We start from the raw sequence: 18,664 nt of genomic DNA on the forward strand, positions 1-18,664 counted from the left end.
GGGGCTGCAACAAGAGTGCACAGGGTAGCAGCTGCACCGGATAAGCATGCAAGGGGCGCCAGAGAGTGTTACAGATGTGGAAGGTCAGGTCATCAGCCATCTGGCTGCTGGTGTAAAGACCTGACCTGTCGGAAATGTGAAAAGAAAGGACACATTGAACGTGTGTGTAAAGGGCAAAGCAAACAATCCTACACAGAGACACACAAAACCAAACAAGGAAACACATCCAACTGGCATTCTAAAAAGAAAAACCTACACATGGTGAAACAAGAACAGGAAGACAGTGACACAGACTCTGATGGGGAGCTGAATCTCCATGTGTTAACGGTGAATGGAGGCTCATCAGGCTATGGAGTCACTCCACTACTAGAGGGAATACCGGTCAAAATGGAGCTGGATACGAGGGCCGCTGTCTCCTTGATTTCAGAGAAGCTATTCAAAGAAAAACTGAACCACCTATCACTGACGCCGGCCAAGCTCATCTTAAAGACCTACACTGGGGAAACAGTCCCAATGCTGGGTAAGACGGAGGTCAAGGTGGAGCTTAATGGACAAACCGTGATGCTGCCAGTTTACGTGGTCAAGGGTGACTATCCATCCCTGATGGGCAAGCCATGTTTGGAGAAAATTCATCTGGATTGGATAAAAGTGAATGTGGTGTCAGTCGAAGAGACGGGGCTAGCGGCAGTGTTGACAAAGCATGCGGCTGTCTTTGACGGAGAATTGGGGAGTATGAAGGGGATTACGGTCAAACTCAAGGTGAAGCCTGACAGCCAGCCACGATTCCTGAAGGCCAGGAACGTTCCCTACACCCTCAGACCAAAGGTGGAGGCTGACCTGGAGCGTCTGGTCAAGATAGGGGTCCTGGTGTCAGTTTCACACAGTGAGTGGGCCACGCCCGTGGTACCAGTGATGAAGAGTGACGGCGCGGTTCACTTATGTGGAGATTTCAAAGTAACAGTGAATCCTGTGCTCTCAGCTGAACAGTATCCCCTCCCCATCATTGAAGATCTTTTCGCGGGTCTGGCAGGCGGTCAGAAGTTTAGTAAGATTGATCTATGCCAAGCCTACTTGCAGATGCATGTAGAAGAGGACTCACAGAAGTACCTCACCATCACCACCCACAAGGGCCTCCACAGGTACTGCTGCCTACCCTTTGGTATAACGTCAGCACCAGCATTGTTTCAGCGGGCTATGGACCAGATCTTAAGTGGTACAATGTTATCTCGACGATATCCTTATCACAGGAAAGGACGACAACGAGCATCTGCAGAACCTGACGAAGACACTGGGAAGACTTGAAGAATATGGTTTCGCGTTTGCAAGGACAAATGCGAATTTTTCAAGCCATCAGTGGAGTACCTAGGCCAGGTCATCGACGTGGACGGCCTACACACAGCACCGTCGAAAGTGAAAGCCATTGCCGACGCTCCTGCACCTACAAAGGTCGGCCAGCTGCGGTCATTCTTAGGTCTGCTGAACTATTACGGAAAGGTTATTCCACAGCTGGCATCACTGTTGAAGCTATTACATGAGTTGCTGTGTCAGGGCAAGGCCTGGGCGTGGATGAAGGAGTGCGAAGCTGCATTCAAGAAAGCCAAAGCAGCTTTGACTGACCCCAGAGTGTTGACGCACTTTGACCCGTTGCTGCAGATTCAGCTGGCCTGTGACGCGTCGCCTTATGGCGTCAGCGCGGTCGTGTCCCACATCTTTCCCTCAGGCAAAGAGAAGCCGATTGCATTCGTGTCAAGGTCCCTGAGCAAGGCGGAGGTGAAATACCCACAGATCGAAAAAGAGGCTTTGGGCATCATCTTTGGAATCAAAAAGTTCCATCACTACTTGTTCGGAAGGAAATTCACCTTGCTGACGGATCATCGTCCTCTGACATCGATCTTTGGTCCACACACAGGAATACCCTCCCTGGCAGCGTGCAGGATGCAGCACTGGGCGCTGATGTTAAGCGCTCACAATTACAACATCAAATACCGGAGGTCAGCAGCACATGGCAATGTGGACGGATTGTCAAGACTTCCGCTGCCTGTGCCCTCTGAAGGCTGTGAGCAGAAGATTTTCTACTTTGACATGGTGAGCAATGCCCCTGTCATGGCCCGGCAGGTCAAGAAAGAGACCAGAGTGGACCCTACGCTATCCAAGGTGATGGATCGGGTGATGCGAGGAGACGGATCACGGGTGTCATACGCACCACCTGAGCTCCTACCTTACCTGTCAAGAGGGAAGGAGTTGTCTGTCACGTCAGGATGCCTCCTTTGGGGCATGCGAGTGATCATACTACCAAAGCTGCGGAAACATGTCCTCAACAAGCTGCACTCAGGACATTGTGGTATTGTCCGGATGAAGGAGCTGGCACGAAGCTACTTCTGGTGGCCCGGTCTGGATCATGAAATTGAAGTTGAAGCGAAATCATGACCATCATGCGAGACAACCAGGGATACGCCAAGAGCAGAGCCACTGCATTCATGGGAATGGCCGGCGACACCGTGGCAACGGATCCATCTGGACTTCGCGGGACCAGTGGAAGGAGCGATGTTCCTGGTCGCGGTGGACTCCCATTCCAAATGGCCGGAGGTTGCAGTAATGTCCACTACCACTACGGAGAAAACCATCGAGACTCAGAGAGATGTTCGGGCGACTTGGTTTGCCGGAGCAGATCGTAACCGACAATGGAACACATAGAAACATAGAAGATAGGAGCAGGAGTAGGCCATTCGGCCCTTCGAGCCTGCTCCGCCATTCAATGAGATCATGGCTGATCATCCAAATTCAGTACCCTGCCTTCTCCCCATATCCCTTTAGCCTTAAGAAATATATCCAACTCTTTCTTGAATATACTTAATGAACTGGCCTCCACCGCCCTCTGTGGCAGAGAATTCCACAGGTTCACCACTCTTTGGGTGAAGAAATTCCTCCTCATTTCAGTCCTAAATGGCTTACCCCTTATCCTTAGACTATGACCCCTGGTTCTGGACTCCCCGGCCATCAGAAACATCCTTCCTGCATCTAGTCTGTCCAGGCCTGAAAGAATTTTATAGGTTTCGATGAGATCCCCTCTCAATCTTCTAAACTCCAGTGAGTATAAGCCCAATCGACACAATCTCTCCTCATACGTCATTCCTGCCATCCCAGGTATCAGCCTGGTGAATCTTCGCTGCACTCCTTCCATGGCAAGAACGTCCTTCCTCAGGTAAGGCGACCAAAATTGCACACAATACTCAAGGTGTTGTCTCACCAAGGCCCTGTACAACTGCAGCAAGACATCCTTGTTGTTGTACTCGAACCCTCTTGCTACGAAGGCCAACATACCATTTGCCTTCTTAACCGCCTGCTGCACCTGCATGCTTACCTTCAGCGACTGGTGTACAAGAACACCCAGGTCTCTTTGCACTTCCCCTTCTCCCAACCTGTTGCCATTCAAATAATAATCTGCCTTCCTGTTTTTGCCACCAAAGTGGATAACCTCACATTTATCCACATTATAGTGCATTTGCCATGTTTCTGCCCAATCACCCAACCTGTCCAAATTGTACTGGAGTTTCACAACATCCTCCTCACAGCATACCCTCCCACCCAGCTTTGTGTCGTCTGCAAATTTGGAGATATTACATCCAATTCCCTCGTCCAGGTCATTAATATATATTGTGAACAGCTGGGGTCCTAGGACCGATCCTTGTGGTACCCCACTAGTCACTGCCTGCCACTCGGAAAACAACCCGTTTATTCCAACTCTTTGCTTTCTGTCCGCCAACCAGTTCTCTATCCAAGTCAATACCTTGCCCCCAATCCCATGTGCCTTAATTTTGCACGCTAATCTCTTATGCGGGACCTTACCGAAAGCCTTCTGAAAGTCCAAATACACCACATCCACTGGTTCTCCCTTATCTATTTTACCAGTTGCATCCTCAAAAAATTCCAGTAGATTAGTCAAGCATGATTTACCTTTTGTAAATCCATGTTGACTTTGTCCGATCCAGTCATTGCTTTCCAAGTGCTCTGCTATTACATCTTTTATAATGGATTCGAGCATTTTCCCCACTACCGATGTCAAGCTTACCGGTCTATAATTCCCCGCCTTTTCTCTACCACCTTTTTTGAATAGTGGGGTAACATTAGCTACCCGCCAATCCATGGGTACCATTCCAGAGTCTATCGAGTTCTGGAAGATGACCAGCAATGCATCTACTATTTCTAGGGCCACTTCCTTAAGTACCCTGGGATGTAGATTATCAGGCCCATGGGATTTATTGCCCTTCAGTCCCATCAATTTTCCTAACACCATTTCCCTACAAATACTGATTTCTTTCAGTTCCACCCTTTCATCAGACCCTATGTTCCCCGGCATCTCTGGGAGGTTATTTGTGTCCTCCTTTGTGAAGACAGAACCAAAATATGTATTTAGTTGGTCTGCCATTTCTTTGTTCCCCATTATAAATTCCCCCGATTCTGACTGCAAGGGGCCTACGCTTGACTTCACCAATCTTTTTCTCTTCACATATCTATAAAAGCTTTTAGAGTCAGTTTTTATGTTCTCTGCAAGCTTACTCTCATATTCTATTTTCCCTTACTTAATTAATCCCTTTGTCCTCCTTTGTTGAATCCTAAACTGCTCCCAATTCTCAGGATTATTGCTTTTTCTGGCCAATTTATATGCCCTCTCCTTGGACCTTATGCTATCCCTAATTTCCCTTGTTAGCCACGGTTGGGTCACCTTTTTTGTTTTATTTTTATGCCAAACTGGGATGAACAAATTCTGTAGTTCATCCATTCGGTCTTTGAATGTTTGCCATTGCCTATCCACCGTCAACCCTTTGAGTGACATTCCCCAATCAATCCTACCCAACTCGCTCCTCAGACCATCGTAGTTTCCTTTATTTAAATTGAGGACCCTAGTCTCCGAGTCAACTACTTCATTCTCCATCTTAATGAAGAATTCGATCATATTATGATCGCTCCGACCCAAGGGGCCTCGTACAAGATCGCTAATTAATCCTTTCTCGTTACATAATACCCAGTCTAAGATGGCCTGGTCTCTGGTTGGTTCCTTGACATATTGGTCCAGGAAACCATCCCGTAAACACTCCAGGAATTCCTCCTCCACAGTATTGTTACTCATTTGGTTGGCCCAATCTATATGTAGATTAAAGTCACCCATGATGACTGCTGTGCCCTTATTGCATGCTTCTTTAATTTCTCTTTTAATGCCATCCCCAACCTCCGCCTTACTGTTTGGAGGTCTATAAACCACTCCCACTAACGTTTTTTTCCCCTTAGTATTTCTCAATTCTACCCATACAGATATTCCACCTCATCAGAGCTAATATCCTTCATTAAAATTGTGTTAATCCCTTCTTTAACCAGTAATGCTACCCCACCTCCCTTTCCTTTTTGCCTATCTTTCCTGAATATCGAATACCCCTGGATGTTGAGTTCCCAGTCCTGGCCTTCCTTGAGCCACGTTTCTGTAATCCCAACCAAATCGTATTTGTTTACTTCTATTTGCGCAGCCAATTCATCCACCTTATTACAAATGCTCCTCGCATTAAGACACAAAGCCTTCAGGCTTGTTTTTTTAATGCTCTTAGACCTATTAGAATTATTATTTACTGTGGCCATGTTTGATTTAAACCGTTGATTTCTCTGACTGCCACTTTTGCTTTTCTCCTTCCTATCTTTTGCTTTTATGTGAACACAGTTCACATCCCAGGAGATGGAGGAGTTCCTCAAGAGCCATGGAATCCAGCACACGTTCTCCGCGCCTTATCATCAATCCATGAATGGATTGGCGGAGAGATTTGTCAGAACGCTGAAACGCGCGTTGAAAGCAGCAAGAAGTGATGCTCCTCTAAAGCAGCGCCTGAATGCTTTCTTGCTGAAATACCGAGACACGCCTCATGCTATGACTGGAGCATCTCCTGCTTACCTACTCATGGAAAGGCAGCTACGGACACGCCTTGACCTGCTGAGGCCAACGTCCACAGAAGCAGTGGTGCACGCCAATCAGCAGGATCAAGTCAGCAGACGAGCTCAGAGGTCCAAAGAACGACACTTTGTGCTGGGGGGCAAAGTCCTTGTGCGTAACTACACCACCCTGGAGCGGTGGGTCCCGGCTACAGTCATTCAAAAGATGGGCCCCGTTTCATACCGAGTCCGCACCGGAGACGACCGAACATGGAGACGGCATGTAGACCAGTTACTGCCAAGACATTCGCCACAGGTAACCCAAGAAACAGAGGATCAAGGACCTGCTGGGGGCTCCAGCAAGGACTGGTCATCCGACCCTGAGACGGTGGCACCATCCACTCTTGTGCCATCGAGGGAGGAAGCTATGCCTGCAGGGTCACGGGAGAGTCAGCCAGAGCCTGCTCCTGAGACTAGGCGTTACCCCCAAAGAGAAAGGCAGCCTCCAGAGCACCTTAGTTACAGTTAGTGCTAACCGGTGTGCATGGGGCAGAATAATCCCCAGGGTTAGCGGAGTGTAGAGGCAGTCTACCCTCTCTTCCAAAGTTATAGTCATTTTCAGTTATTCTGTTTTGTGGACATTCTATTTTAAGGGGGAGGAAATATGTTGTGTATTTTGAATGCGTATTAGAATTGTCCCACATGGGATACCGTAGTGGTGATTTGCAATGCACTATGGGAAATGTAGTGCATTGAGTGAAGAAGCACATTGTAAATAAAATGGCCGTTAACTAAACTTTCCGCCCCGGAGTCCTTCTTAATTGTTATATAGGTAAGGGTATAAACCCCCTTGAGACACAACACAAGAGATTTACATGCTAACAATAGACCCACGGAAGAACAGCCTCACAGAACCCATCCAAATCATGCATAAAACAAATCGTATAGCCAACCTACAAAAAATCTCAGGCCCCACAGGAAACTCAAAGCTTGAGGACAATTCACTACAATTAGATAAGAGCTCAACAGCTCAGGAGAACCATCTCGAAACTACTTCTCACATTTTTAAACTACTTCAACAACTCAGGAAGCCATCAGAGTACATTAGCAGTTCAGCAAGGTGGGAAGTCAAGAAGTTCGAAAGACTGGTCAGAAGGACTCGTTCAGCAGTTCAGTTCAGCAGTTACAGTTGCAACAAGTTCTCTACAAGCTCTACAGTTTTCAGCAGTTCTCAGGAGTTCATTAAGTTCGAAGAAGTTCACAGTTCTGGAAGCAGGTCAACACACAAGAAGAAACCAGAGCAACAGTTTCAGTGACCATCAGCCACCTCACGGCAACAAGGGCCTTACGAAACAACCAACCGGGGTATGGCAGGCCCCAACCGACACATCTAGCGAACCCCGAAATCGCGAACCAGCTCAACTGTCAAGGAGTCGTTTTGGTGAGCATTATCCCTGGTCCTTCAGAGCCTAACTTAGCTAGTAAGGTGGGATTGGGAGGGGTGAGAGATTTGTCTACTGTAATTTTTCCCTCGTGTATGTCGAAGGGTTTCCCCATTTTATTAGTGTTATTATTGTGTTGTATTTTCTTTCTCAAATAAAAATCAAAGTTCTTGCACCAAAATCAGTTTGTCTGCTGCACTTTTATCACAACCCCCAAATAAGTCCAAGGTCTAGAACCAAGGGAGTGGGAGCAATTCGAACCGCTCATAAGTCAGAGGTGAAGCTGACCCCAAACACCACCCTCTACAGATAGCATTATCCAGGAGTATTTTTGACCTGAACCAGATAATTGTGTCTTTCACTTGAGTACTTCGTCAACCTCTTTGAAGGAAGACGAGCAAACACTTGGTGATGCAAGGCTTAATACGAATTGTTAAGCTGCTTTATTTCACAGCAATTGAGCATACACAGCAATAGTTATGATCTGATTCACTTAGTTCAATCTCTACAACTTATCTTTGTGTAATAATACAAAATAAAAAACACGCCACATTTCTCCACATCAGTGGGTCATCTTACTTGACTTAAACATGTCTTACTTGTCTACATTTGTAACATCTTCACCTTAGCATTCACCCTTGCAGCTTTTCCTTTTAGAAATCTTGCCTGCCATTTCAGTCTTCTGTTTTTAAGAACCTGACTCCAGTGGTCAACTTTTAGTCAAACTGACTAACCCCTACTCAAGAGCAGAATCCAGCAGCATAACTTGACAATGATTCCTGTTGAGGTCAAATTGAGTTGTCACGGTAGTAATGAGTGTGAATGATCACTAGAATGTTAAATTATCTTTCAAGGTTGTCAGCACACATTTTCAGATGGGGCATCAGCAGCCTAACTTACACTTCCCAATCCTGTTCTGTGAATTTAACCCATTGAGAGATAAATTTAGCTCAGAATGAGCTCTTTTAACATAAATTACTTCCAGGTCTCCCCATAGCAGCATTGTCAGAAAATGTAATAGTTCCAGACGTCGGTGATGTTTTTGACTGGTTTCAGATTCATTTTGATTTTATATAGAAATAGTAAATCAAGCGAGATGGCCTAAAGTAATTGAACATTTGAAGAGTACAATAAATTGAAAGCAAGAAATTATTTCATCCATCATTACTTGTTTTTTTATTACATTCTGATAAATTTCATTTATATTTTCAGGTCAGTTGTGTTTTTTTATTACCTTTCAACGTGATTGAGATTTCCTGAGACACCAATGCCACCAAGAGTGTAAATTTTCCCATCATACACCAGGCTATTGTGTCGACACCTCGGAACAGTCATTCGTGAAACCAGGTTCCAATTATCCAGAAGGGACATGTAACACCAGACATCAGCGAGTGTGACACCAGACTCCATGCCACCTGGGACAATGTGAGCAGACATCAGTGCCAGAATGAAAGCAATCTACTCTACTTGATTGCAAAGGAAACAAAATTCAAATTCTAATTATAGAGACTTTATTACCACAATTTCTAGTTCTGCTCCATTAAAAACTAAATGTGATATAAATTAGCTTATGGTTCTCTAAAAGGGATTATACATCTGTTCGAAAAGAATCCTAGACTTCAGAAATGACAATACCTTATTTACTTGATTGTAAATTATTTCATAAACTCTGATTTAAAATAAAAATCAGCAAACTCTCTGGTCACAAGCATGGATGCGCTTGGAAGCACAGCTGGTAGGAGATCGACAGTTGACTGTGATTCCTCATTCAGCAAGTTTCTTATTTTGGCTAAATTGTCAGAGGGAAGTTTTATGAAGATGACAGATACTCCCCCAAAGGTAGGTACAGACTCTCTATGGCTGCTTTCATTGACCTCCTAGCACCTGGATACGAGTGGCACTGCCTTTTACCAACGGGCATGTTTGAAGAACAATTACCAAAGGGCATGTTTGAAGAACAATCTAATTGTTCCACAAAGGAATCAACAACAGATATAAACTCATTTAATTGATAATGATTTTTAAGAAACAATTAAACTCAAATCCTCATAGGATGAAGTCATATACCCTTCTACTTCAACTCAGAGAAACCTAATGGTGCATGCTGGGAAATTGGCCCAACACCACATGTTCAAAATCCACAGGTGTAACTGTTTTGGGAAAAAATATCTGTTTGAAGTCTTGGCTTTTGAGACAGGCTGAGGCCTTGAAGCAAAAAACATTAAAAACACACAAGGCAATTCGATAGATAAATGTAATCATATTGTTGTAAATTATGTAATTTTTAAATGGTTTTATTTTGTTTAAAAATGTATTTTTGACTTTAGAAATTTCAGTTACTGAGAAAAAAATGGTAGATGAAAATTCTTTCAGAAAGTGTCTGAACTGGTACTGGGAGATACATTTCGTGAAAAGTAACTGAAAAATTAGAGCGGGATAACCTAGAAAAAAAGTAATAGACTAATAAAAATTTCTTAACTATAATGTTGGCACTTAAATCTCTTATGGTTTGCTCCTTCGGTGCTAGTCCCAAGTTGGAGACCAAATGGAATTATGTGCATAATAACTAGGGAGGGCATTGCACAAGCAAGGGCACATCAGCGGTTCCTGCCCCCAACATGCCTACCAGAAGGCGCAGCGCACCAAAGCAAAAAGACAAAATTGGAAGGTTTTTTACTCCCAGTGGAGCTATTGAACTTTCAGAGTAAGATTGGGACCTCACTAGGTCAATAATGAAATCTTTTACTGATCTTAGCATGCGTATGTTCCATTGGGTCTAAATGGGGTCGAGCTAGGGGAAGGTACCCAGGATCTCCTCCAGACTCGTCCCCTTGATGTAGGGTGGGGCAGATGGAAGACTGGGCTCTACCCCAAATTCCTGGCCGTTCCCCCGCCACCCCCCAGGTTGGAAATCAGGCATTCCATCCTCCATGGTGCCAAGAATTTCAGGACTGTTATACATTCTACTTTGATTAGTAATATATATCCTGACAATAGTTTATCTCAGGGGCGAACATACACTCCATTAAAGTTGTTTGTGATGATAAGACAGGAAATAATGTCTTGACTGCATGCAAATACATTTGAAAAATTTATTTGAGGTGAAATGAGTTTTTTTTAGAAAAACATTTTAATTACAGGCTGCTATCAGTAAGGAAACTGGCTTAAGCCTTTATTATTGAGAATTCCTTTTAAGATAAAGAAATGTGACTCATCATATATTCAGTGATACCCCACAGAGTTAATTTCTAATTACACACATTCCTCAAGGTTTTGTAGTTATGTATCTTTTGCTTTGACAGCTCCAGGAGTGTCAATGATTAACAGACTCAAGAAACAGAGCCATTGCACACTCTTCTAACAGCTGAAATCAATGAAATATGTATTGTGACCACTATATTAGCAATTAATGTCTGCTAAAAGAGACAGCAAGTATGCCAATGGACCCTGGCCTGAAGTGATAAAGGCTCTATAAAGCATCCTGTGCAATAAAAGTTAATTATTTGTATTGCGTATGATCGATTTTTTTCCATTACAACCTTTGCTTCAGATGCTTAGCATGGGACCTACATCTTCAAATATAGTTCTGAACTGCTTATGGTGGACATAGATAATGAAAATATGAATTTCAAGGTTGTCAAACTTTATCATTAGCCCCAAAGATGCAGAATAGTACATATGCCATTAAGTGTCCTGTCATGCGAGTAAACCACACATTTTATAAATAACAAAAAATAAAAGATGATTGGGTTTAGGGTATGTTATAGTGTGTGTGAGATAAATCCCATGGTATTGTCGTTGTATATAGATGCAGGGAGGCAGAACTAGCTTTGTGCATGTGTGTTTATATATACACAAAAATTATTTTTAAATATTTGTTCTTGGGATGTGGGTTCGCCAGCGTTTATTGTCCACCCTTAGTTGCCCTGAGGGCATTATGAGTCACCATGTAGTGTGAGACTGGAGTCACGTGTACGCCAGACTGGGTAAGGGTAGCAGGTTTCCCTCCCTGAAGGACATTAATGAACAAGTTGGGTTTTAATGACAATGCGGTAGTAATGTGCACTGTAAATGTAAAGTTAAGACCGGGGAAGGGCAAAGATAGCCGCTCAGCTCCACTATGCCTGGATTTTAGATGCCTTTTGTCTTCAGTATCGAAACAGTATTTTTGTGTTAATTAAACTGGGAAGACTTTATTTGAGAGGTGTGAACAACTCAACCTGGAGATTAAATATTGGAGGAACAGTTATGCAATCAGATTTGTAACATCAATATGAAAGAACAAACACATTTACATTTATATAGCCCCTTTCATGTCCTCAGGATGTCCCAAGACGCTTCACAACCAATTAATTACTTTTGAAGTGTAGTTGCTGCTGTAACGTCCGTGTGTAATTGAGACACGGACTGCAGAAGTTGGTTATAACAGGTGTTTGCTGAATGGAGACAAAACTGGAACTACTATACAAAGTTACTGCACAGGCTTATATACAGGGGTGGTCACTACTGGTACTGCAGTATACAGGGGCTGCAGAATACAGTTCCTTCTTCAAGGTACATACACTACAATTCCTCCCCTTTTAGCTAAACAGTACATAACATTCGATTAATAATTAAATAACATATTTACAATTACAGTTGCTATATACATTAGCTGAAGTTAATCAATTATTAATTCAGTCTTTGAGGAGGCTTCCTGATTCTGTCCGGATAACACCTCTTTGGGGTATCAGGTTCTTCTGGCAAAGTTGATTCGGGATCAACGTCGTTGTTTGGTTTGTCTGCTTCCAATATCACCGATTCTGAGGTAGATGCAATTGGTACTTCGGTTTCATCACCAGGTGTATAGGATCGTGGTGTAGATTTGACGTTTTCCAGTGACTCCAGAATCTGGTCAGCATGGCGTCTTACAATGCTCTCTCCAACGTCCACGGTATACATTAGAGGTCCTTGCCGTGTGCAGATCGTTCCTGGCTGCCATTTCTCTGTGCGGTAGTCCCGGGCCAAAACTGGTTGACCTATCTTGAAACTCCTGGTTGGCCTTTCATTCATATTCTGAAACTGCCTGTTCTCCACATCTCTTCTGATGTTTGGCTTAACCAAATCCAAGCGGCATCTTAGTCTTCGATTGAAGAACATCATGGCTGGAGTTTGGTTGGTAACCGCATGTGTCGCATTCCGGTAGGCAAACAAGAAGTTATCTACCTTGTGTTGTAGGGGTATGTCTTCATTACACATTGCCTTGATAGCCTTCTTGAATGTTTGAACGAGCCCCTCAGCCAATCCATTGGTGGCTGGATGATATGGGGCGGATGTGTAATGCTTAACACCATTGTTCTTTAAGAACCTCCGGAACTCTTCAGACACAAACTGTGGTCCATTGTCGGAGCAAATCTGTTCAGGCAGCCCATTTCTGGCGAATATGGTTCGTAAGACTGTGATAGTTTTTTCTGTGGTGGTTGAGGACATTTTTATTACCTCTGGCCACTTTGAATGTGCATCCACCGCAATTAAAAACATCGAGTCCATAAATGGACCAGCAAAATCAATGTGTACCCTTTGCCATGGAGATGAGGGCCACTCCCATGGATGTAGAGGGGCTTGCGGTGGGGCATTTTGGACCTTCTGGCATCCTGTACAGCTCTTGGTCATCTCTTCGATTTCTCTATCGATTCCCGGCCACCACACAAACGCTCTGGCTAAGTTCTTCATTTTTATTCCTCCCAGATGACTCTCATGAAGCTCATTGAGCACTCTATCCTTCAATTTGGGTGGAATTACTACTCTGGATCCACACATCAAGGTTCCTCAGCAAACTGACAGCTGTTCTCTTCTCGGCGAGAATGCTGGCAACAGTGGTTCGCCATGTGCTGGCCATCCCTTCACCGTTAAATCATAGACCCTGGAGAGAGTCGGGTCATTTTGTGTTTCCTTTTCTATGTTTGCATTCGTCAGAGGTAGACATTCGACTATGGTCGAGTGGAATATCTCCACAGGATCCACTGCAGGTGCTTCTTCCACCGTCGGCAACGGTAGGTGCGACAATCCATCAGCATTCCCATGCTGTTTAGTTCCTTTGTACTCGATGTCATATTGGTGTGCCCCTAGGAAAAGGGACCACCTCTGTAGCCGTTGTGCTGTCATTATCGGGACGCCCTTCTTAGGGTTGAAAATGGAGACAAGAGGTTGATGATCAGTTAGTAGAGTAAATTTCTGTCCGTGCAGGTAGTGATTGAACTTCTTCACCCCTCACACCAGGCTGAGGGCCTCTCTGTCAATCTGGCGTAGTTACGCTCGGCTGCAGTTAACGAGCGTGACGCAAAAGCTATCGGCCTCTCTGAACCGTCAAGGGATTTATGTGACAGTACCGCTCCAACGCCGTAGGGAGACGCATCACACGCCAGTCTTATCGGTAGTGATGGGTTGTAGTGAGCCAATACTTCTCTTGAAGTGATCAGGCCTTTACACTTCTGAAAGGCCTGCTTACATTCATCGCTCCATTTCCATGCTACTCCAGTTTGTAGCAGGGCGTTCAGTGGGTGCAGAATTGTGGACAAATTCGGCAAAAACTTATGGTAGTAATTCACCAATCCGAGGAATGACCTCAGTTGCGACACATTTTCAGGCGCTGGAGCCTTAACTACCGCTTCAATTTTGTCAGGGGACTTATGTAACCCCTCTTCATCAATCACGTGGCCACAATACGATATTTGTTTCTTAAAAAACTCGCACTTGGGGCGATTGGCTCGTAGCCCATGTTCTCTTAGTCTAGTGAACACCTGCTCTAGGTTGGCAAGGTGTTCACTGTCATTTTCACCTGTCACTAGGATGTCGTCCAAGTAACACTGAGTCCCCGGAATCCCTTGCAGGACTTGTTCCATCGCTCTTTGCCATATAGCCGGAGCTGATGCAACTCCGAATACCAGTCGATTATACCGGTAAAGACCTTTGTGAGTGTTTATCGTGAGATATTTCCTAGAGGATTCTTCAACCTCCATCTGCAAATATGCTTGCGCTAGGTCAATTTTTGTAAAACGTTTCCCTCCAGATAGTGAGGCAAAAATATCTTCTATCCTCGGAAGAGGATACTGTACTGTATGAAGGACTGGGTTCACAGTCACCTTGAAGTCCCCACAGATGCGAACCTTCCTTGGCTCCTCAGACTTGTCGTTTAACGTTTTCTTCATGACAGGAACGATGGGTGTCGCCCACTCGCTGCAGTCTACCTTAGTTAACACACCTGCATTGACGGCTGGGCAAATTGCATACGGTACCGGTCTTGCTTTGAAAAACTTGGGAATTGCATTCTCTTCTATTTTTATCGAGGCGGTTACGCCTTTAAGAGTTCCCAGTTCTTGTTGAAATACCTCTTTAGCGTTAGCCAAGATTTTTGACAATCGTCCAGGTGTGACGTCGTCATCCTTTTTGCCAGCCACAGTCAGTGCCTGAATGGAGTGCCAGTCTAAACTTATCTTTCTGATCCATTCACGTCCCAATAACGGTGGTCCACCATCTTGCAGTATGTACAGATACAATTTCTGTATTTCCTTGCCGTTGTATTCGACAGGCACCCTTATTTTCCCTCTGGGGTATACTTTCTGCCCCGTATATGTCTTCAAGACAATGGATGTGTCTTTCAAGGGTATGTGTGAGAATAGCCGCTCGTAGTCTCGTCGATTCATGATGGTCAGGGCTGATCCTGTATCCAATTCCATTTTGACTTGGGACCCTGCTATCGTGAGGGTGACCCAAATGGTTCGGTGATCCTCTTTTGCGATTACGTTGTGTAGTTTGAGACAGCTTAGTCTCTTGTTCCCGGATTCACTATCTCTCTTCTGGTCTTTGGAACTACTGTCCGTCATCTTTTGTACTTTCCTGTACTGTTCCTTAGTAGCCATTTTGTTGTCATTAGTCTTCTTCCCGGACCTGCAAACTCGTGCAATGTGTCCCATCTTTCCGCATTGCCTGCATGTTTTGTCCTTGGACCAGCAGTCCTTCTGGTCATGGGTTGTTCTGCCGCAGCGATAACATTTTTCAAATCCCCGTGTCATTTCATGGGTGCCGTATTCCTGTGGCTTTTGCTGTATTTCCGCAGCTCCCCTTGCTGCTGCTTCGTACGATACTGCCACGCTGAAAGCCTTATCTAGCGTCAGCTCTTTCTCGGAGAGTAACCTCTTCTGGGTTCCTTCACTCAGGAGTCCACAGACAAATTTGTCCCGTAGGGTATCTGCCAGTCCTGCTCCGAACTGGCAGTGCTTTGATAGCTTGCGTAGTTCCATAAGGTAATCAGCATTGCTCTCATCTTTATGCTGATTTCTCTTGTGGAATTTAAATCTTTCTGCTATCAGCAGCGGTGTAGGATTTAGGTGTTCCTGTAGGATATCAACAATTTCGTTAAAACTCTTCTCCATCGGTTTGACTGGAGTGATCAGGTTCCGCAATAGGCCGTACGTTCTTGCGCCCATTAAGTTTAGTAGTACCGATGCCTTTTTCTCATTGGCTACTTCATTTGCCTTGCAATATACTTCGACTCTTTCCACATACGTGGTCCAGTCTTCTATTGCATTATCGAAGGCAGTGATATTGCCAGTCTTCGGCATCTTGGAGATCTAAGATGGCACCTCCCGCGCTTTGCCTTCTTCCCCGATTGAACAAAATGGCGCCTCCCGCGCTTTCTGTCTTTTCCGCTGCTGCCAGCGCTGTTGCTGGCGTTTTTATGCCTTGATGGCGACGCCCTATGGTCTTCGCGCACTTCCCCCCGTGCTGCTGCCAACGCCGCTCTCCGCGGTCCCCGTGGCAAACTGCAGCTCCTCGCGGCTTCTGCGCTTCTAATTTCTTTTATTTTAATTACTGTTCCCGTCGTCAGAGCAGACCGTATGGGACACTTTCCTCCCTCTTCTCGGGTCTGTACGCTGCCCGGCTTCGTAGCACCGGCCGCGCCCTGTGTGCTCCACCCTCTCTCTCTCTCTCCTCTTCCCGACAACGCTGCTCGGCCCCGTTGAAAAGCCACCCGATCGAGCTCTAGCCCACCGCAGCCCAGGAAGGATCCGTGTACTACCTGCCACCAGCCCGATTAGCTGGAACACCATAGACTGGAGAACGAAGCCCAGCTCTCGACAGCCTCTCCTGCAAATCTTCAAATTCGATGAATCAGAGAGGGCGGTTGCCCACGGTCGACGCCCGTTTCTTCTGTTTGTTTTTTTTTTCTTTTTGGATTTCTTCCTTCTGGCCTCGACCTCTAACAACTTCGCTTCAGGGATGGATTCCCGTGAGGTGGTGCAGAACTGTAGGTAAGTTCAGATCTGTTCGTCGCCAATGTAACGTCCGTGTGTAATTGAGACACGGACTGCAGAAGTTGGTTATAACAGGTGTTTACTGAATGGAGACAAAACTGGAACTACTATACAAAGTTACTACACAGGCTTATATACAGGGGTGGTCACTACTGGTACTGCAGTATACAGGGGCTGCAGAATATAGTTCCTTCTTCAAGGTACATACACTACAGCTGCTATAGAGACAAATGCAACAGCCATTTTGTGGACACCAAATCCCACAAGCAGCTGCAGTTTTAAAAGTTCAGACCTGCTGTCACTGGACATAAGCTTGTGCTGTTTTGTATGCATCATTCCTGTTTAATTTCTGTAAATAAATCTAGTTAGTCAATTTGGAATCTGAGCCTAGCTTGAGTGTGGTATATTCACACATCTTCCAGAGTGGCTTGGAGAGAAATGAAGTGAAGTGGACATGAACAATCTAGGATTGTGAGAGGTCAGTTTGCACCAATAAAATGAGAAAAGGCAGGTATGGCCTTTTGGGGACAGTGGTTCTACCTTATTCAGATTCAGAAGCCTTGTGAGGCTTTTTAAGGACTGTTTTAAGTTGCTTCAAGGCGTGATGTCCAAGCCACAACCTATAACCCTTCCCCTGAAACTTCCAGTATGTTCTTCCCACTTCCAGCACAGAGCTGTTTCTGCTGATAAGCTTTTCATAGAATCTTACAGCACAGGTGGAGACCATTCGTAGCTGTACCGGCTCTTTGAAAGGGCTATCCAATCAGTCGCACTCCCCTGCTCTTTCCCCTGCTCGTTCCCCATAGCCCTACATTTAAAAAAAAATCAGGAGCAATCTTTAGGCCGACTGAAGGTCAGAAGAGGGCTACGGGTTTCACAATCCAATTTTATCCTTATTACTGCACTGACATTTTGTCATAGATTTGTTTTACCAGTCAACTTTAGAATCATTTAACCATGCATTGTCAGATTTGCATTAAACCTTTGGTCCAATTTTCTACTTTTCCTTACTTAGAAGGTACACTTGAAGGCTTATGAGCTGAATGGTCTTTTCTTGTTCCATACTTACAATTTTATAGACAGACTTGTATGTTATTGATTTGATGTCGACAAAGGTACTCAGACAAAAAGGTGAAATAAAAGAAATGACTATGGCAACATTTACCTGATAAATAGATGTTGTCTCCTGCGCTCACAACACTGAAAAACTCCCTGTCGTAGAATGGTAGACTGGCTAATGGATACCATTTATTGTTCTGCGGGTTAAAGCAGCTGACAGCTGTAAGATCTCGTTGGCTCATTCCAATCATTTGACGACCACCAACCAGGACAATTACTTCAGCCACACCTTAAAAACAATTTTTATCACAAATAATAAAATGGATTCAAAACAAAGCATCCCTGCTTGAAGGTTTAGAGGTGCTTAAGTTCACCATCATATTCATATCAATAATCCTTTACTCTAGGTGGATAAAAAGAAAAACGTCCTGGGGTATATTTCATGATCAGCAAAGTTAATGTATGAATGCTTAGCATGCTCACGAGTTCCTCCGTGCACTATATTTAGACAGGTGTTAATCCATTTAAATTAAGCGGGTTTACACTTGCCTAAAACTAATGCACAGAGGAATACAGCAGAAGCTCAGTAAGTATTTGTACCTGAACGTTGCCAATTGGAAAAAAAGTATAGTCCTCTATACCTTTTCCTACATTGTAAATTATTTTAAAATTATAAATTTATATTCTTTAAAAGGATTTTAAATGTTTTATAGCTCAATGGCTGTCAAACTGTGTATGGCAGCAATTCTATATAGGGACCAAGCCTCTGTGGTGAATTAATACCTTTCATTATACTTCTCGTTTCACTCTCTATTTGATCGGTTATATTTTCTCTATTACTTCTTATTCCTCTAATTACAGCATCCTACTTTTCACTTCATTTATCCAAGCGTCTGGCTTTCTACTCTGAAGTTAAATGCAGTCGCCACAGACTCTCATTTTCTCCCCCCGCACCTC

General features: G+C 44.4%; 1 protein-coding gene across 6 annotated transcripts in view; it reads right to left on the reverse strand.

Moving 5' to 3' along the window:
• The window catches only part of klhl29 (kelch-like family member 29), a 732,755-nt gene that overhangs the window by 112,908 nt on the left and 601,183 nt on the right, over positions 1 to 18,664 (reverse strand). For all 6 annotated transcript variants that reach the window (XM_085996817.1, XM_085996816.1, XM_085996818.1 and 3 more), the window contains 2 exons: positions 17,814 to 17,996; positions 8,590 to 8,770 (listed from right to left, as the gene is read on the reverse strand). In XM_085996817.1, coding sequence (XP_085852943.1) covers positions 8,590 to 8,770; positions 17,814 to 17,996 — 364 coding nt within the window. The remainder of the gene's footprint in view (positions 1 to 8,589; positions 8,771 to 17,813; positions 17,997 to 18,664) is intronic.

Source organism: Somniosus microcephalus, chromosome 9 (assembly GCF_052327205.1).
Source record: "Somniosus microcephalus isolate GS21.2 chromosome 9, FLI_Smic_1.0, whole genome shotgun sequence".
NCBI lineage: Eukaryota > Metazoa > Chordata > Chondrichthyes > Squaliformes > Somniosidae > Somniosus > Somniosus microcephalus.